This window comes from Mesoplodon bidens, assembly GCF_964165515.1.
Source record: "Mesoplodon bidens genome assembly, chromosome: 4".
In the NCBI taxonomy this organism is placed as follows: Eukaryota; Metazoa; Chordata; class Mammalia; order Artiodactyla; family Ziphiidae; genus Mesoplodon; species Mesoplodon bidens.
In genome coordinates this window covers 144,641,303-144,660,684 of record NC_138160.1, presented here as the reverse complement: position 1 = coordinate 144,660,684, position 19,382 = coordinate 144,641,303, and the positions used below count along the sequence as shown (strand labels likewise).

The following is a 19,382-nucleotide window of genomic DNA, read 5'->3' as shown; positions in this document are numbered from 1 at the left end:
GCTGTGCTTTCCACGGAGTGTCCGGTTCAAGTCCTCTGCAGCCTTGTGCTGTCGGCCATGTCACTAAGTCCATTTTACAAATTAGAAACCACAATCTTGATGAGATGAAGTGATTTGTCCAGTTACACAACAATCAAGCAGCAAAATGAGGATTCACACCCTCATCTCCTCCCAGATGCTAAACTCTCTTACCGTTGCGTTATAAAGCTTCCCGTGAAAATCACTCCTCTAAGTAGTCACCTCCTCCTTGGAGTACCTGGAAGATGGCCAAAGACCTGTCCAGCAAGAGGAAGGTTCTGACCCCTAAGCTGAAGGCACTGCTGTCAGTCACAGTCCAAGAAACTGGCCTGTCTGCTGTAGTAACCAGGAGCTAAACAGAACTGTCGATAGCCTTGGGGGGGAAAGTGCGTTTGAAAGTTGCCTTTTCTTTTGTAGGCTGTTACAGATGACAAGTACGAAATACTCCAATCTGTCGACGATGCCGCAATTGTGATAAAAAACACAAAAGAGCCTCCATTGTCCCTGACCATCCACCTGACATCCCCTGTTGTCAGAGAAGAAATGGAGAAAGTATTAGCTGGAGGTAGGGAGGCTGAGAAAGGCCAGCAGGACACTGGCAACTTGGTGTTCCCTCACGATTCAAACGTGCTATTCAGTTTTAGACTGCTTTGATAAAAGGATAGCGGTGTAGCTTTGACCACCTTTTACTCTGAGATCACATCTCCCACTCGGTTTCAGTCCTGGGAGTTTGACAAAACGGTTGCACTAAAAGTGAGTAGCACTTTTCCTAGAGGATTGCACCATTTTTGTTTGTCTTAATCCTTGGATGTTCTCATCGGTGTTAAATGTGATTTTTTTCTGTTGAGCCAGTCTCTGGCCTTGGAAAAGCGTGTCCCTGGTGATTATAGGCTTTTTAAATTATGGAAGACAACCAGATGGTTTCTGCATGAGCATCACGTTGAACTTGTGCAAACAGCTTGTGTTGCAGCAGAACCGAGGTCTTCTTCGTTTGTCCTCTTCCATTGGCTGCTTTTATCAGTTGCAGTGATTGAAATGTAAAGAGCTGATGCAGAGTTTTGGATAAAGTTTTAAACAATTGAGCGATTTTCAAATCAGGTCTTTTGAACCTCAGACAGTGATAATGCTTTCACCATTCAAAGTCCACCCAGGGCCCATCATACATCTCTGGGTGGACATTTTTCAGTCACAACTCTCACACCTCAAAGTAAAGGTGACAGGCCTTATCCAAACCCCTGATGCACAGATGGCGGAAACGACAAACGCTCCGGTTTTGCTGCAGCACAGGCTCACACTGTGCCCTTGTTGCTGTTCTTTGATTACCTTTGGTTCCGATACCTGATTTACTACCAGAGCCCTTCTAGTTTATCAATTTAGGGACGCTGGACCTTTGACCAACAGGACTCTCTCTGTCAAGGGCTGGGGCTAGGGCAGTCCCGCCTGGTGGGCGGAGGTGGTCCCCTTTGCCGTAGACGCCTCAGGGGAAGGCCTGTGGGAAGCAGAGAGGGAGTGCATTTCTACTCCCCCCCGCCTATTTTTTTGGGGGGTTTTTGGTTTTGTTTTTCATTTTTTGCTAATGAATTTTTTAGCATAGCTAATTTATTGGGAGATCCTGGGGAGGAAGCAAGGTAATAGTCTCTACTAGAAGATAGGATCCACCTATCTGTCCCCCTCCCCCATGGGATTATTCCTTTTAGAGTAACTTCCCACTTTTGTTTTTGTTTTTCTTATTGTTGTTTTTTATTTTTTTGTTTTTTTGTTTTTTTTTGTTTTTTTGGAGGGGGCCTCTGATTTTTACGATCTCCTCTTGGGGCAGAGTTAATGCACTTGAGCGTCTCCTTCCCTGGTCAAGGGTGGAGATGACTTGAGATTCTGGGAGCCTCAGCTGCCCTTTAGGAAGCTGCCACATCCCCTTTCCACCTGACAGAAACCCCTTGGTCAAACTGTACCTTGTCTTCTTATTCCATCCATGAATAGAAACGCTATCAGTCAACGATCCCCCGGACGTTCTGGACAGGCAGAAATGCCTTGCTGCCTTGGCGTCCCTCCGACACGCCAAGTGGTTCCAGGTTTGCATTTTGTTCTTCTATTTGTCTTTCGGTAGAGAATTCCTAAGTTTTAACTTGGCTAATTTTCACCATAAAGTTTCGGTAACATTGAAGAGCACCGTGCTGAACTTAGCACCTGCAGGCGTGCAGTTGCTAAAGGAGCACGCATAGACAAATTTGACACCCCCAAAGGAGGATTGTGACTGAGTAGGTGGGTAGCTGCTGCTTTGTGCCAAGAGTAACATCATTCTTGTCCACTCGGTGAAATCGCTGCCAACCACACACTTGATGGTTGTGAACGTTCACCGTTTACCCTTGACAAAGTAGCACCCTGAGACTTGTGTTTTTCATGTTCGCCTTGTGTTCAGGGAGGTGCCTTGGTGTGAAGAGCCTGTGCTTTGTTCCTCTAGGCCAGAGCCAATGGACTGAAGTCGTGTGTCATTGTCATCCGGGTCCTGAGGGACCTGTGCACCCGTGTTCCCACCTGGGGTCCCCTCAGAGGATGGGTAAGGCACCTTTGTAGCTATAGCCACCCTGGGTCATGTGTTCAGAGACCTCCCAGATCCCAAGAATATGTTAATGGTAAACGGGCTGGAGTGGCCCGTCAGGGTGTGGCCGATACTCCAGTCACAGCTGCTCATTGAGCAACTGCTGTGTGCCACACCCTGGGTGGGGGATGAGAACAAGACCAGACTCCCATGGAAGGTGCACAGCTCAACCTAGGCACAGGCCGGCCAGGTGGCACACTTACTGTGACAGATTGCACTCCGTGAAGGTTTTGTAGCTGTTCTTGGACAGGGGTCAGCAAACTGAGGCCCACAAGCCAATTTTGGCTAGTTGCCTGTTTATCTATAGTTAAGAATGCTTTTTATGTTTTTAAATGGCTACATTTTAAGAATAAGTACCTATGTAACAGCTTTAACTTTGCCTCTTGGCCTACACAGCCTACCCTTGTAACGTCTGGTCCTTTAAGGAGAAGTTGGTTAAGACCCACTCTAGGCGTCCTGTCTTGGAGAGAGAGAGACACACACACACACACACACCCCACCCCACCCCACCCCACCCCACCCCACCCCCGCTCAGCATCAGCCAACTCCCTCCTGGACACTGTGGCTAACTGTCCCTCTTGCCTTTCAGCCCCTCGAGCTTCTCTGTGAGAAGTCCATCGGCACAGCCAACAGACCAATGGGTGCCGGCGAGGCCCTGCGGAGAGTGCTGGAGTGCCTGGCTTCAGGCATCGTGATGCCAGGTTGGGGCCTTGTGCTTTGCAAGTTGCAGGGAAAGGACAGGGATTGAGGCCCTGAGGCCACTTCCTGGCGGGTCCCCTGACCGGGTTAGGGCAGCAGCAGCCCCGTGTCCCCCTAGGGATGAAGCATGTGACTACCCTCTTGCACCATCATATCCAGCCCTGTGCCGGCTCCGCAGCTGTGACTCAGGGCGGATCCGGGGCAGTGGTGACCCACTCCCACACGAGCTCCATGCTCTGAGATACATGTGGTTTATTTCTCTCACAGGCTGGATGCTGAGTGGGTCACCGAGCTCGGTGTGTTTTCCAGAGCTGGGTGTGGATGGGGCGTGGGGGGTAACGCACTTGGTTCCCTCAGCCAGCACAACTCTTCGGAGATGCTAAAAGATAATCCTCTGCATATCTTCCTTGTTTCCTGCCTTCAGATGGTTCTGGCATTTATGACCCTTGTGAAAAAGAAGCCACTGATGCTATTGGGCATCTAGACAGACAGCAACGGGAAGATATCACACAGAGTGCGCAGGTATAGTCATCGCCATTGCCAACGTGAGCCCTTACCCAGTCTGTAATCACTGGCTTCCAGTTCCATTACTGGGTATTCTCAGGGTAGCCACTGGACTCATAGGCTCAGGCTGGGGATTCTGAAGGTCAAGGGATCATGCCTGATACAGGGTGCCCCAATCTGGGTTACTTCTTTCCCCTGGCGCCACGCGTGGTTGTCGCCTGCCCCCTCAGCCTGCTCGAGTGCTGTTTTCAGACACCGAGTTCAGCGGGGAGATGTGTTTACTGTGCGGACTGCTCCAGGGGTCCTTCCCTTGCAGGCCCACCACGTGGCTCCGTGTGGCAACCAGTCCCCAGGTTGGGGTCTCCTGTAATCCTCTCGAGGGGGGTGGTCACAGGCTGGCCTTCCCCCACAGCAAGGCTGGGCCCTGGCTGTTGGGGACCCCTCGCTGTTATAGGGGAGACCGTTAGCAACCCCTCAGCTCCCACCCCTTCCAGAAGGCATTAGTGAGAGCACACACGTTGGCTGGGAACGCAGGGCGGCTGAGTCAGGTTCCTCTTCCCCTCCTCCAGCACGCTCTGCGACTTGCTGCGTTTGGCCAGCTCCATAAGGTCCTGGGTATGGACCCCTTGCCTTCGAAGATGCCCAAAAAACCAAAGAATGAAAACCCAGTGGACTACACAGGTAAGCATGGCGCAGTGCCCATGCCCAGGCGGGCGGTATCATCGCACGCTCCCAGTAGAGCCCAGACTGGAGTCTCAGCTGCTTCCGTCCTTGTCTCCTTTCAGTTCAAATACCCCCCAGTACCACCTACGCCATTACGCCCATGAAACGCCCAATGGAGGAAGATGGGGAGGAAAAGTCCCCCAGCAAAAAGAAGAAGAAGATTCAGAAGAAAGGTACCAGCATTTATTCATAGTCCTTGTTTTACCCTCCACGTGGCTTCAATTAAGGTTCACCCCAAAGTGAGTGGGATACCTCCTTTTGCCTTCTCTTTCTCGGACATGATACTTAAGTCCTTTTAAGAATGGTTAAATAAATACAGCATGGGTATGGAACACAAGTGGGGTGGACGTGCCTCAGCTGTTGACCGCAGGCATGGTGTGCGCCTGGGAGTGGGGCAGGCAAGGCCTCGGCACGTGTGGCTGCCCAGTCCCCTGCCCAGTCCTCCACGTCGTGCATCAGGGCGCAGTCAGGAGAGGTTCCCTGGCCCGGTTCAGAATTGACTGACTTTCCAGAGCAACATTGGTGTGTTCTCTCTAGAGGAGAAAGCAGAGCCTCCCCAAGCGATGAATGCCCTGATGAGACTGAACCAGCTCAAGCCGGGGCTGCAGTACAAACTGGTTTCCCAGACTGGTCCAGTTCACGCCCCCATCTTCACCATGTCTGTGGAGGTAGACGGCAACTCATTCGAGGCCTCTGGGCCCTCCAAAAAGACTGCCAAGTTGCACGTGGCCGTTAAGGTGAGCGCGGCCAGCAGCGTCGTGCAACAGCAAAACACTTCCCTCATCTTGCGCCCCTTCAGAGCCATCGTCCCCTGTTTAAGCATGAGGCTAAAGGAGGGCATGCGTATACTGAAATGGTTAGATTCCCGAATGGTAGCCAAGTCACACGTGGCAAGAATGCCATCATCACTGTGGCTGATGGGCAGAGGGCCCCCAAGTGTGTCCGGGCATCGAGGTGGTTTTGGGAGCTATAGGAAAGCTCCTCCAGTTGGCTGGACGCCACCCTAGGCGCTTCTGATTCAGGATCCTGGGTGTGGGAGGGGTTCTGCGTGGTTGAGCCCTCCCTCACTGGGGGCCTGGGTCTCCCTCCTGCAGGTGTTACAGGACATGGGCTTGCCCACGGGTGCCGAAGGCAAAGACTCCAGCAAGGGGGAAGACTCAGCTGAGGAGACAGAGGCGAAGCCAGCCGTGGTGGCCCCTCCACCTGTGGTGGAAGCTGTCTCGACCCCCAGCGCTGCCTTCCCCTCAGATCCCACTGCCGAGGTGAGCACGGGGTGGGTGCTGGAGTGCCCGGCAGGAAGGAGCAGGCGGCCCTGGGTCCCGTGAACCGGGACAGTTATTGGTCCTTGTTCTCTTACCCCAAGAGAGTGTACCTTCTAGTCCAGGAGCCTGTGGAGGGAGTTGGGTGTGAGCTGTTGAGTCATGACCGAGAGGCCCTTGCTGGTGTTGACCCAGCATCTGGGGCTGCACTGGGGTGGCCTGCAGTCGAGGATGTGCCGTTTCCCCGGGAGATGGAGTGTGGGTAGAGGTGGTCCCATTGCTGGGAAGGCCACAGATGATTTCTGGAGACAGGAGTGGCGAGGGGGACAGCAGAGTAAGTGGAGCGGAGGTCCTCAGCCATGACATAGGGGCGGCTGCCCTCCTCTACGTGCTGGAAAGCCCTTAGCTGAGTTTGTTGGTTTTCTTTTCTGTTTTCCCTGAGAACGTAAAACAGCAGGGGCCGATCCTGACCAAGCATGGCAAGAACCCTGTTATGGAACTTAACGAGAAGAGGCGTGGCCTCAAGTATGAGCTCATCTCAGAGACAGGGGGCAGCCATGACAAGCGCTTCGTCATGGAGGTGAGTGGTCCTGGGGTCGGTTCCTGTGGGGGCCTGGAGTCTTTGGAGACTCCCCCCCGTCCCAAGGGGGGTGTTGGGTCACCCCAGACACGCATGTGTTCTTCCTAGGTCGAGGTGGACGGACAGAAGTTTCAAGGCGCTGGCTCAAACAAAAAGGTGGCCAAAGCATATGCCGCCCTTGCTGCGCTAGAAAAACTGTTCCCCGATGCCCCTCTAGCCCTCGAGGCCAACAAGAAGAAGAGAGCCCCCGTGCCTGTGAGAGGTGGACCGAAATTTGCTGCTAAGGTGAGCGGTCACCCCGGAGCTGTCTGACCTTGGCGTGTATTCTCTGGTGATTCGAGTGGGAGGCGAATGTAACTCGTCTATCTTCTTTCCCATCCAGCCACATAATCCTGGGTTCGGCATGGGGGGTCCCATGCACAATGAAGTGCCCCCGCCCCCCAATCTCCGAGGACGGGGAAGAGGAGGGAACATCCGAGGGAGAGGGAGAGGGAGAGGCTTTGGTGGCGCCAACCATGGAGGCTACATGAATGCTGGTGAGGACCATTGTCCTGTGCTGTCCCAGTGGGCTCAGCCTGCTCCCTGGAGTGGGTGGGACCCCTTGGGCCAACTGAGATGCCAGAAGAGGCAGGGGGGCCGGCAGACCCACCTGCTGCCCTGGTGACCCTGTCTGTTACCTTTCAGGCGCCGGGTATGGCAGCTACGGGTATGGAGGCAACTCGGCGACCGCCGGCTACAGTAAGTGTGTGTTTCTCTTTGTCTGAGCTTGGGGAGAAGCTGCAGCTTAGCTCCCGTGGCCTGAGTTAGAGCAGGGTGGCCCAGCAGCAGGAGCCTCCCTGAGGCTTAAGGGCGGCTGGCACCCATTCTTGGTAGTTAGGTCAGGCGGTCCTCCAGCACCCCCCATCCTGCAAAAGTGTAATTTACTCTTTAAATGTTAATGCACACACTTGTGTGACTTGAAAGTTCATTAAAAGTCAGAATTTTAAATTTCTCTGCTTTAAGCCATGCGAAGCACCAATCCTGTGAATATACTTTTCCTGACAGTGCACAGCTCTTGTCTTGAGAAGGAGCCTTCATTGGGGGGTTACAGGAGCAGAGAAATCTAAAACATGAATTTCAAATGTGGCGCTCTGTGCCATTTTTCAAAAGAATTCTAATTTTTTTTCTCTGCTCTGTCTCCCCCTTTTGTAGGTGACTTTTTCACAGACTGCTACGGCTATCATGATTTTGGGTCTTCCTAGAGCATCTAAAAGTATTGCACACAAAATCAACTTTTTACTCCAATTTTCTCGAACTCCAAAACCCAAAGTGTCCGTGCTGTGCCCTGTGCTTCACTGGGTTTCTCAACCGTGGCTTGTCACCGCAGCTTGTCTGAAACTCTTAGCCTGCAGAATTTAAGACAATGGCAGTTTTTATCGTGATTTGCCTTTGAACTTGGTCATATTGAAGTTCACAATAAGTGGAAAACAATTTTCAGAGAATGCGTTTTTTTGTGCAGAATTGCACAGAATTCTAGAGCCAGCGTTGGTCAGCATCAAGGCAAAAGCCCACCTTTGCTTTTTATGGAAAGCATTACTTTATTTAAGAGACAGATAATAATGCATTTTAATCTACCTTTGTCTTAATTTACAGCAGGTTTTGTATGACTTTTTAACCTTTTAACAAATTCCCAAATCTGGTTGATGCCTTTGACAGTAAAGATTTCACCACATCTGAATCCAGAGCAACCGGCCTTTTTTTGTTTTGTTTTTTCATAAGCATGTGAAACGTTGGGAACGTTGGGGAATTGTATATTGTGCTAAGTTAACCTCTTCCACCTTTTGTAAATGCTCTGGTGGGTTCTTGTTCCGGGATGCAATGTTCTGTGGCTGCTTTAGCTAGAGGTGAACTCTCAAAGGTATCAAAACTGTGCTTCCACTATTAGTGCAAGAAACAGACAGGCTTTAAGGAAGAGAGAACGTGGAATTTTGCAAGTCGTAATCACACCTGCAAATGCATGGGATTCTAGAGGTTTTTTTCCTTTTTTCTTTCTTTTTTTTTTTTTTTTAATGGGGCTTTAAAAATAATCAAGCAGGAAGAGCTTAATACATAGCACAATTCTCCAGTGAAGAGCCAAGCCTCAGCAGGGCCTGTGCTGCTGGGCGCACATCCACGGCAGATTCCAGAAGGCCTGGAAAGCTTCTGCCCTCTCACCTTAGGGTGCAGGCTTGAGCTTGTGTGGCTTCTTCCTTGTGCGCAGAGGCACACAGAGGCGTTTTGGCTCTTGAATGAGACCCCCGTCTCTTGGCGGGAGTCCTTCTTGGGAATGAGTGTAGTTTTGGCTCTGGTCAGCAGGTTTTTTTTGCAGCAAGGCCTGCCTCTGCGTTGACTTGCAAAATTTTGCGTTTATTCAGTCAGGCAAAAAGTTGGTCAAAACGGTTACTTCATAATTTGTTCCCAGGGGTTTGAAACATTCAGTGAAACTTTTTAAAACTTTGATTGCATGATGTATTTTTTTTTCCTAGAAAGTTATTGTTTGAGAATAATGTCTTTTTATACCAGGAAATAGTTATCCTGAAATGACGTTGAAAATTTCCCCTCCCCTTTATTATTATTATTATTTTTTTTTAATCAATACATGTTAAAGTAACAAGCCCTCAGTCCTTGGCGTCTTCATTCATTCCCATGCTGGCGGAGGGGCGAGGAGGCACTCAGTGCTGGCCGTGGGCAGCCGAGGTGGTGGGCTTCCGAGAGGGGGTCTGCAGGGGACCTCCCGTCCTCCAGCCTCCTTGAGAAGCCTTCGCGCGTTTACTTTCTTGCATTGTGGGACACGTCCTTCTCCTTGGTGTTTTTGGCTTTGGGTGGGGTGGGTGGAAGGGTCTAGAGAAAATTAACTGATGTTGCAGATCGGTTCTATCCAAATTATCGTTCAAACCACCCAAGACACAGTGGTGTGGGGCGTACATCTGCAGCGGGTGGAAGGAATTAACCCCATTCAAAAGGCAGGAGATCCTTGGTGCTAAATTCGGGAAGGAAGGACAGGGTGTGTGGGGAGCGTCCTCTCCCCGTCCTCCTACCCTGGGCATAGTGGCCACACCAGGCACCAGCCCCGGCTGTCTGTGGCAGGGGCAGCGGCCAGCCAGCACAGGTGCGCCCAGGCCCGCCTGCTCCAGGAGCCCAAGAGTTCTGCAGCCCCTGTGTGAGTGCTAGGGATTGCCCGGCTGGGTCGGAGAGCCACCCACGTGACCTGTTCTCCTCTACCTGTCGCCTCACTTCAGCTGACCCATGCCCCGTCAGTACATCTGAGTGGTGGGGCTGTGTTAACAAACCTGTCTTCCGGGGTCTGTACCTAGTGACCGGAGGGGGGACCCACCGTGACATTCTCCGCTCCAGGGCCTGAGAATGTGGTGGCCTGGCTGCACGCTTGTCAGTCCTGCCCCGGGTCCTGCCTGCGCCTGGCAGCTGTGCTGGGAGTAAGGAGGGGCCCTCTGGGGGGGCCACGCAAGGCAGTAGCTTGAGGCCCCACCTGGGTGTTCTGAACCCAGCGTAGTGTTTCATTCCCCCACGAGGCTGTGGCAGTCACACCAGGGAGATGCCCCAGGTCATTGGGCTAAGTCTCCATTCGGTCCTCCCAGACCCAGGTTGGACCAGCTGGTCTTCCAGGATCGACCCTGGCTTTTAGGGGCATCGTTACAGAGCATCTCCTGGGGTCACCCAGGCCTGGGACTACAGAGCCTCTTCCCAGCACAGCAGGGGGGAGGTGGCGGTGGCCAGCTGCTGCTTTGGGGCTTTGCTTTTCCTCTCACCGTTGGGGACACCTGGGTAGCAGTCAGCTAGTCGTGAATGTCATCCCACGCTTGGAGCCCATCTCATTGTAATGTTGACATCCGCTGCGAAAGCTGCTGCTGGCCTGCTGTCGTGCTGCTGCTTGGGCAGAGAGCCATTGTTGTCGTCAGCTGATGGGTGAGTGGGGCTGAAGGCTGGGCCAGCCCATACCAGGCTGCTTCAAGGACCGGAGCTGCTGCTCCTCGCTCTCCTGCCTCTTTCCGTCTCTCCCGGCCTGGCCAGTGGGCTTGTGGGTCAGCCTTCAGGGCCCACAGCTGTGACCTTCCCCTCCCCCGTCTCCCGATCCTCCAGCTGACCCGCTGCCTTCCTGTTTAGGTCAGTTCTACAGCAACGGAGGGCATTCTGGGAATGCCGGTGGTGGTGGCGGCGGCGGGGGCGGTGGTGGCTCTTCTGGCTACGGTTCCTACTACCAAGGTGACAACTACAACTCACCAGTGCCCCCGAAACACGCCGGGAAGAAGCAGCCGCACGGGGGCCAGCAGAAGCCCTCCTACGGCTCGGGCTACCAGTCCCACCAAGGCCAGCAGCAGTCCTACAACCAGAGCCAGTACAGCAACTACGGCCCCCCGCAGGGCAAGCAGAAAGGCTATAATCATGGACAAGGCAACTACTCCTCCTACTCAAACTCCTACAGCTCCCCCGGAGGCGGGGGCGGATCAGACTACAGCTACGAGAGCAAATTCAGTGAGTTGGCTTCCAGAGCCGCCAGGGGTCCAGGCCAGCAGCACATCCCAAGGAGTGGTGGAAGCTCAGCCCTGCCCCAACCTGACCTCTGGTGGAGGGACTGGAAGGAAGCCGGGTGGTGCTGGCTGCAGGGCGGGCGTTAGGAAAATCCTGAAAGCAGGGTCCCCTGGCCCAGGTTTTTGCTGGTCCCTCCCTGTTGCCTTCTCCGAGGTCCCGGAGGCTGTGGGCTGAGGCTGGGGCCCAAGGGTGGATAGAGCCTGTGAGTCTGGGCCAGCTGCTGCGAGGTCACCTCCAGGGATGGGCTCTGGAGACAGCCCCCAACACATCCTGAGTTACTTCCCCGTCCGCCGGTCCTTCTACCTTGTGCACAGACCCAGCAGGCCTGGGGAAGCGTGGGTGTGAACTCCCGCATGGCAGGATAGCGGGCAGCTGCGTGCCGGGGACCTTAAAGAAGCTGTGCTGCCTGTGCGTGGGCCTGGCGGTGGGCCTCGGGTGCCTGGCTGGGTGGGAGAGGGGAGGAGGCCGCTGGGGAGCCTGGGTTGGAGGAGCAGGTGGGAAGGCAGGATGGACCTGGGCTTCAGAACATGATGATGTTACAGGGCTCCAATGGCCCCTGGCGCTTCGTGGTTGGACTGAGTGTGCCAAATTTCATCAGTCACGACGGGGATCGGGCAAGGCCCAGGCGTCAGGCGAGCTCCTGCCACTGCCAAGGCCGCGCACAAGGAACCTAGATTGCCCCAGCCGCAGTCTTGGCCACAGCCCCTTAACTGTGTTATCTTCTCTCCCCCAGACTACAGTGGTAGTGGAGGCCGAAGCGGCGGGAACAGCTACGGCTCAGGCGGGTCGTCCTACAATCCAGGGTCACACGGGGGCTACGGCGGAGGTTCTGGGGGCGGCTCCTCATACCAAGGCAAACAAGGTGGGCCTGGGGCAGCAGGCAGCACAGCATGGGGCCCCTTAAACTCAGAGCCAGCAGGGACCACACGGATTCCATGAGGAGGGGGCCTGGCCTGGGCAGATAGCCGCACAGGTAGGGGGGCCCCGGTGGCAGCTGCCGCTTGGCTTCCATGTGGGGTAAGAACAAGGAGTGGGAGACACGGGCACACCAGGACCCTGTGAGAGCACGGGCTTAGGCACACCTCCAGCGTCGGGTTCTTTCCAAGCCAGGCGTTCAGAAATTGCCCTACTCTTCTTTTTTTCCTTTCCTTTTTTGTGGCGCGCGGGCCTCTCACTGCTGTGGCCTCTCCCGCTGCGGAGCAACAGGCTCTGGACATGCAGACCCAGCGTCCATGGCTCACGGGCCCAGCCGCTCCGCGGCATGTGGGATCTTCCTGGACCGGGGCACGAACCCGTGTCCCCTGCATCGGCAGGCAGACTCCCAACCACTGCGCCACCAGGGAAGCCCTGCCCTACTCTTAAATGTTGGCACCAACGGGGAAAAATACAGAGAACAGTGAGGGCCAAACAGAGCCTGACGTGGAGCTCTGGTTTGGGGTGGTGAGCTCAGCCTGTGTTCAGGCAGCCCCCGGTTACAGCTTCCGCTGCCCATGTGTCGTGGCTGGGCAGCTCCCCACCCCTCATAAACGCAGGGCTGATGGTCCCACCTCAGGGCTCTTGGGACGACTAGGCCCAGTGATCCTGGAAAGGCACTTAGCAGAACAAGGTGGAGCTTCCATGGCTGCCCTGCTGCGATCTCTGGCAGACACAGTTCCGGTGTTGGCCGACGTCCTGCTCTCTGACCGCAGGGCAGGCCTGTGCCTCTCACCTCTAACCACCCCCTCTCTCTCTTAGGAGGCTACTCATCACAGTCGAACTACAACTCCCCGGGGTCCAGCCAGAATTACAGCGGCCCTCCCAGCTCCTACCAGTCATCACAGGGGGGCTACGGCAGAAACGCAGATCACAGCATGAACTACCAGTACAGATAAAGCCCCCAAGGGGTGAAGATTTGTACCTTCTGCACTTACTCCCCTGTTGTAAGATTCAGTTTTATGCATCACAGTTAACATGTCAACCGGCCTCTCCAGGCCCCTTCCGCCCTACCCTGTCCACGTTGCTGTGTTGTGAGGTGCAGCTGGTCACTCCCGTGACCCGTCCTGTGACCCATATTTAGCTGTGTTTGGGACTCCGTGTCTTCAGTGGTTTGTTAGTTGCCATTACAACTTTGTCTGAGTAGAGTTTTTTTGAGTTCTTGCAATTAAGTATCCCTCTGTCTATTTACAGTTGGTGTTAGTGTTAACTCAGTTTGTCTTTAAATAGTAACGGAAGGGATACGTCATCTGTTAATGCTTTTGTGAAGTGAGTTAAACGAGCTTTCTGTATTTTAATGCTTTAGTGTTTCAGTTTTATAAGTGAAGATTTTATTTTAAAAACCAGTGGGAAAGAGTGGGGTTTTTTTTGTATGTCTGGATCATTCAGGCAGTACATCTGAATTGAGCTGAATGTAGACGAATAAAGAAAAACAAAACTCTGTGCCTGTCGTAGGCCTGGGTGTCTGGGCCACCAGCAGCAAGATGGGCAGGTTCTTCCACTCTGTTCCCAGCACAGGAAGGCAGGGTGTGGAGGGCAGGGCAGTCCCTGGTCACCAGAGAACTGCCAAGGCCAGCAACCCAGTTTCCTGGCAGCTTGTAGAACCGGTGTCCCAGCGGCTCCATAGTCCCGGCTCTCCTGTTGGGCTGCAGAGAGACTTCCGGAGACCCACACTGCTGTAGGGGGTTTGCTCACACAGTTGGGCATGCTTTGTTTTCTGCTCCATGAATTCTCATATAGTTTTAAGTGCAATTTCAAGTCACCATGGAGTAAAACATCCTTGTAGGTTGGGTACGTGTAACCTAAAAAAGCCCAGTTGAATCTGGCTGAAAGATGCCAAGATCTAGGGAACCCAGCCACAGAACCATCCATGCCAGGATGGCGCTTTGTGTCTGCAGCAGCCATGGCCTTTCCCCTGGTGCCGCCCCACCTCGAGTGTGTTCCACAGAGTGTACTGTTGGCGTGCTTCACGATCCTGGGTAATTTTGCAGTGGTTGGGAGACATCTGTCACCTAGTGGGTAGAGGCCAGGGATGCTGCTGATCATTCTACACTTAAATGTCAGCAGTGTGCAGGTGGAGGAACCCCCTCCCCAGAGCAGCCCTTCTCAACTCTGGCCCTGTGTCCGGGAGAGAGTGGGGGTCACGCACGGATTGCTTTACCCGCCTGTCTGGAACGAGCCCCTCAGCGAGGCCTGGGACTGCAGCTCTACAGGAACCCACCTAGTCTTGCCACCTCTCCACTCTCTCAGACCAGGTACTGTTCAAGATTGTGGCCCCTTGGCCTCCCGTGCTTGGTTAACCATGGCCTCTGGGAGAAGTGCGAACCATTCTTGACTCAGAATCACTCAGCTGAGGCAGAAAGTCCAGTGTGCCTTCAAAGGATGAAGATTTGCCTTCTTGGGGAGGTGAGAGAAAGGTGTTCTCCACTAAAAGAGGAAACATTGGAAGAATGTTGCTTACTGCCAGAGCGAGGAGGCCTGGGATGCCAAATGGTCCAGCCCCGGGAGCGGGTCCCACAGTGCAAACATTTGTGTTGGCCTCAAGTGCCCTGGGATCCCTCAAGCATGTGCACTTGGAGACCAGAGCCAGACCTGAGGCTTCCAGCCTCGACTCCTCTCCCAGACAAGTCTGGGGGATGGAAAAAGACCCACACGAGATCACTTGGACCTTGTGTTTGAGAAGATAGGATAAAGGTGTGGGCGGAAGCTGTGTCACTGAGAGGTCCATGGCGAGGAACACTCCTGCACCGCCTGCCAAATGCCTTCAACTATGGACCTGCGTTCTCAGCACAGGTTTCACCATTGGTTTCCCAAGCAGCAGCCACCACCACCATTCACATTTCTGAATGCAGACTCACCGCAAGGGAAGGAATCTCAAGGTTATAGAAGACAGTGGGAAAAGATGTACTATGGTGACAAGTCCTCAGGGAGTTGAGACTTGCTGCCATGTTCCTCTGTTGTGGGGAAGGGCTAGACCCCGGGTGGCTTATCTTTGATCAGATGCCTGTCTGTGAGTCTTTGCCATGGTCAGGACAGGTTTATTGCCAAAAAGAGGGCGTTAACTGGGAAGCAAGCAGGATTTCCCCTGGCCTCTTCCAGCTTCTGGTGGCTCCAGGCGTCCCTTGGCTTGTGACAGCATCACGCGATCTCTGCCTCTGTCTCCACGTGACCGTTTCCTGTGAGTCTCTGTGTCTTAAGTCTCCTTCCTTACATAAGGGCACCAGTCACTGGATTGGGGGCCCACCCTAGTCTAGGATGAGTTCATCCCAAGATCCTTAAAAACATCTACAAAGACCTTTCCAAGTAAGGTCACGTTGACAGATACCAGCTGTTAGGACTTGGACATGCCGTTTTGGGAGACAATATTCGACCCAGTACAAGGCTGTGTGAAGGTTTCATCTTCGTTGATGCAGGCACAGCCCTGGGAGTTTGTCGGACACAGGGTTACCGTAGTCAGGTCTGGACGGCACAGAGCCAGCAGCATCTTTGCAGCACGGGTAACTGTCCTGAGGAGACAGCTCGTGAGCCCAGATCCTTGGCACCCTGACTCTGCTCAGGGGCTTCACTGGTGGTGATGCAGCTGGCCAACAACAACAGTATCCCAGCCCTCAGGACCACCCCAGGAAGCTGGGTTCAGGAAGATGTGGCTGACACCTTGAGCATGAAGAAGGCCTTGTTGCTGGTGCGTCACTCCTTCAAAGCTGACTTGAGGCCTTCCCCCAGGCCTATTGCCCTCCAAGTCCAGGAGGCCAGCCTGGAGGAGGTCCTAGCAGAGCTGCTTCTCCAGCTCCTCCTCAGCCAGGGCCATGGTGGGCAACAGCTCGCTTATGAAGAGATGTCTTGGCCCACGTGTTGCTGGAGGATGGCGTCAATGCGTCCTGGAGTCACCAGCAGAGAGCACCAGGAGTGTCAGCAGAAGGATCGATGGCCCACACCCTCAGCAAGTTGATCGGGACAGGGTACTTGGTGGATAGGCCCTGGGGGTCAGTGACCTGGGACTGGGCACCACCCTGGAGGGTGTCTTTGGAGGGAAGGTAGGAAGGGAGAAAGCACATGACTGACACCTCATGGTGGGATGGGATGATGTCCCAGGGAGGGGCAGGGCCTTGCTGGGAATTTGAACTGATCCCAGGGAGAAGTATTGGGGATTAGAGACCTAGGATGAAAGGGGGCTTCTGAGCAGGAATGGGGGAGGCAAATCTAGGATTTGCACCTCTAGATTTAGCAGTCACTGGGGCCCTGGTTGTCCCTGGGGTCCAGCCTGACCTGAAGTCACCACCCAGCTGCCCGACTACTCTCTACCCTGGCAGGGACCTCCGATCATCAACCATTCTTGTGTAACCAACAGGGCTGGCCCTGCCCCTAAGGACCCAGGCCGGGACCTCTCTGCAGCTGGGCTGTCCAGCCTCAGGAGTCCGTGTCCAGGTGTGAGCGCCATGCCAGCTCTTTCTTCCCTTTGCGGGCCTGTTCCAAGACCTCTGGACACAATCTTGGGCAACAGTGCAGCACGTGTTTTTGGCCGAGAGGCTCATTCTAACCCATCCCGGAATAAATGGAAACTTCATGTGCTCATTTGTTTCATTCACACAACATGTATTTATTGGGTATTGCTTACGTATCAGTCCTGTACTGCACGCTGGGAATGTGGCAGTGAACCTGGCCCCTGCCCTCATGGAGCTTCCAGGCACCAAGAGGGCCCTGTCCCAGCTGGGGCAGGGAGTGTCAGGAAAGGTTTTCTGTGTCTCGAGACAGTGTTGTTGAGTGGGACCGAAAGGTGTTTTGGGCGGTGGGGGGAGGGGTGGTGAGCCAAGGGTATGCCATGCCAAGGGAACAGACGGCTCAAACAATTCTGAGAGGTGGGAATGGACTTCAAGGAGCTAAAGTCAGATGAGTGAGGCGTTTGGGTTGCAAAAAGGAAAAAGTGTGGTTTGATGTAATCCTGGAACCACCCAGTGCTGGGCCTTGACAGGCAGGCAGAGGTCTTCTAACCTTTATCCTGAGGACAATGGGGAGCCATGGAAAGATTCTGAGCTGGGAAGAACCCAGGCTGAGTGATGCTCAAGAACAGTTCCTTTGGCTATTGGGCAAAGAACAGGTGTGTGCGGAGCGGCTGGGCCCGTGAGCCATGGCTGCTGGGCCTGCGCTTCCGGAACCTGTGCTCCGCAACGGGGGAGGCCACAACAGTGAGAGGCCCGCGTACCACAAAAAAAAAAAAAAAAAAAAAGAACAGGTGTGTGGGAGGTGAAAATGGAGGCTGAGAGACCAGGAAAGAGGCTTGAGTTCTGGAACATCTGAGCTGAGGTTCAGAGTGATTTATGTGGCAAAAGTCCACTGGCCTTGGTGAGGGACCAACTTCCAGACCCAAGGGGATAAAACTGAATATCCCAGACAGCTGACTGGGACCAAGAGAGATGCATTGCCTTGCCCCAGGACACAGGAAGGAGAGGGGTCCAGACTCACCAGCTCTCTGCTGTGCTGTGGGAAAACAAGCAGGAATGTGTGGCCACAGAGGTCATTCCGCACAGGTCGCAAGTCCTGGGCCTATGGCCTTCCCAGTGTTTCCCCAAATGCTGGCATCCTGGCACCGGGTCTGTGGGGGCCGAGTCTCTCACAAGACAGCTCCCACCCCCAGCTGGATAAACCAGAGAAAATACCATCCAGGCTTCTGGGACCCCTATTTCAACATCAGAGGTACTCAAACCCCCAACTCTCATCCAGAGGTTCTGGATTTTCCACTCCACGCCCAGAAACTCCTGCCCTTCTGGGTCCCAGAACCTTAGTACCCACTCCTTAAGGGCAACCCCCTACTTCTAGTTTTGGGGGGTACCCTGCGCAGTTGCGGGGACCCCAATGAAGGGGAGGTTGGGGAATCTACTGAGTCCCAACCCCGGTCACGCACCTGGAAAGGTACGCGGGCTTCCACTTGAGTGGCACAGAAATCACCCGAGGACCCGCTTGTGCAAACACCACCCTTTGAAAAACGACGTCCTCCTTCCCCTAGGACCGCCTCTTGGCGCACCGCCGCTTCAACAGGGCCAATCAACAGGCCCCACTCCGGATGGGAGCTTTTCACAGGCTCCGCCCCTTGATATCGTACGCTGTGTCATCGAGCCAGCGCTTCTAATTGGACAGTTTCTCAAGCTTCACCCATGGCCCCGCTCCTATAGGATGCGCCCTTGCACAAAGTGCGCCGCTTTTAATAGGCCGCTTCCGCAGGCTCCGCCCCGAGGGCGGCTGCCTCCCTGGTCTCCGGGCGACGTGCGCGGCTCTGTCCAGAGTGCTGAAGCCGCGATCCTAGCGCTGCCTCAACGGGCGGTCTTGTGGACCCCCACAGCCCTCCCTGCTGAGCGGCGCCGAAACGGTAAAGCAGATGCCACTGTACCCCACCTCCAACCCCGACTTTACCTCTGGTGATAGAAAAGGTTCCCTTCACTCCATGCTCCTATCTAGCTCAGAGGAACGCCAAAGTCCCCACCTCAAACCAGAGGCCTTTCAGGATCTCACGCTGTGACCTTGCCACACTCACCTTCCGCTCCTTCCCTCACTCCCTCCAGCCACACTGCTCTCCCTGCTGCACTGCAAACGATCCAGATACATTCCCACCTCACAGAGCCTTCGCTCTCACTGTTCCCACTGCCTGAAAAGCTCTCTCGGATCTCATTTGGCCCCTCCCTCATCTCCTTCAGTTCTTACCTCAAATCTCACCTTCTCAGTGAGTCTGGTCCTGACCACGCGACTTAAAATAGTCACCTCCCAACTCCTCTCCTTTCCTGCCCTCTTTATTCCCCAACACTCATTACCACCTGAGACATGATGTGTTTTACAAATTTTTCTTGTTCACCCCTCCAGGAAATGGATTTTTGTCTGTTTTTTCACTGCTATGTTGCCAGCTATGAGAACAGTGCCTGACACAGAGTGGGTGCTCCATAATGTTTATTCATGTGTGTATGTTGGCATTTACTATGTACCTTCATAATGACCCTCTGCCCCAATTTAAAGATGAAGACACTGAGACTCACAGAGTGGCCATCGCCTGACTAAAGTCACCTGGCTTCTGAGTGGCAGAACCTGAATCCCCTCTTCCACTTCCTCTGGCTGTAACCCTTTCGCCCCTGCTCTGTGCTGCAATCCCTAATACTGCCTTCTTCAGGAAAAGAAGCTGTATAAGAGGGCGGCGTCACAGGGCTCAGACAGGACTAGATTTCAATTCCTGTTCCTGGATTACTACTCCTGTGACCAGGAGCGAGTTAGTAAATATCTCTGCCTCATTTACTTTATTCATAAAACGGAGATGATAATAGTACCCACCTCATTGTCCTGTGAGAGTCCAATAAGGCAATGACAGCGTATGGCTTACCAGACACCTGACACACACTGGCACCTGCTCCATTAGTGTTGGCAGCGTTGGCTCTTAATCATCATATTATAATTTTTGGGGAGAACAAAAAGAAATATTGGAAAATCA

At 53.9% G+C, this 19,382-nt stretch overlaps 1 protein-coding gene across 8 annotated transcripts in view; it reads left to right on the top strand.

The window, feature by feature from the left end:
• ILF3 (interleukin enhancer binding factor 3) overlaps window positions 1–13,360 on the top strand; it is a 29,254-nt gene extending 15,894 nt beyond the window's left edge. For 3 of the 8 annotated variants that reach the window (XM_081232117.1, XM_081232119.1, XM_081232118.1), the window contains 16 exons: window positions 436–583; window positions 1,996–2,087; window positions 2,477–2,572; window positions 3,204–3,315; window positions 3,738–3,835; window positions 4,387–4,498; window positions 4,603–4,713; window positions 5,078–5,277; window positions 5,635–5,802; window positions 6,242–6,379; window positions 6,488–6,664; window positions 6,762–6,915; window positions 7,064–7,117; window positions 10,520–10,888; window positions 11,679–11,807; window positions 12,680–13,360. In XM_081232117.1, coding sequence (XP_081088243.1) covers window positions 436–583; window positions 1,996–2,087; window positions 2,477–2,572; window positions 3,204–3,315; window positions 3,738–3,835; window positions 4,387–4,498; window positions 4,603–4,713; window positions 5,078–5,277; window positions 5,635–5,802; window positions 6,242–6,379; window positions 6,488–6,664; window positions 6,762–6,915; window positions 7,064–7,117; window positions 10,520–10,888; window positions 11,679–11,807; window positions 12,680–12,816 — 2,295 coding nt within the window. In that variant the 3' untranslated portion in view covers window positions 12,817–13,360. Of the gene's footprint in view, window positions 1–435; window positions 584–1,995; window positions 2,088–2,476; window positions 2,573–3,203; window positions 3,316–3,737; window positions 3,836–4,386; window positions 4,499–4,602; window positions 4,714–5,077; window positions 5,278–5,634; window positions 5,803–6,241; window positions 6,380–6,487; window positions 6,665–6,761; window positions 6,916–7,063; window positions 7,118–7,570; window positions 9,014–10,519; window positions 10,889–11,678; window positions 11,808–12,679 lie in introns of those variants that run through there. The other 5 variants (XM_081232120.1, XM_081232122.1, XM_081232121.1 and 2 more) reach the window with 5 other exon arrangements.
• Window positions 13,361–19,382: the final 6,022 nt, after the last annotated feature.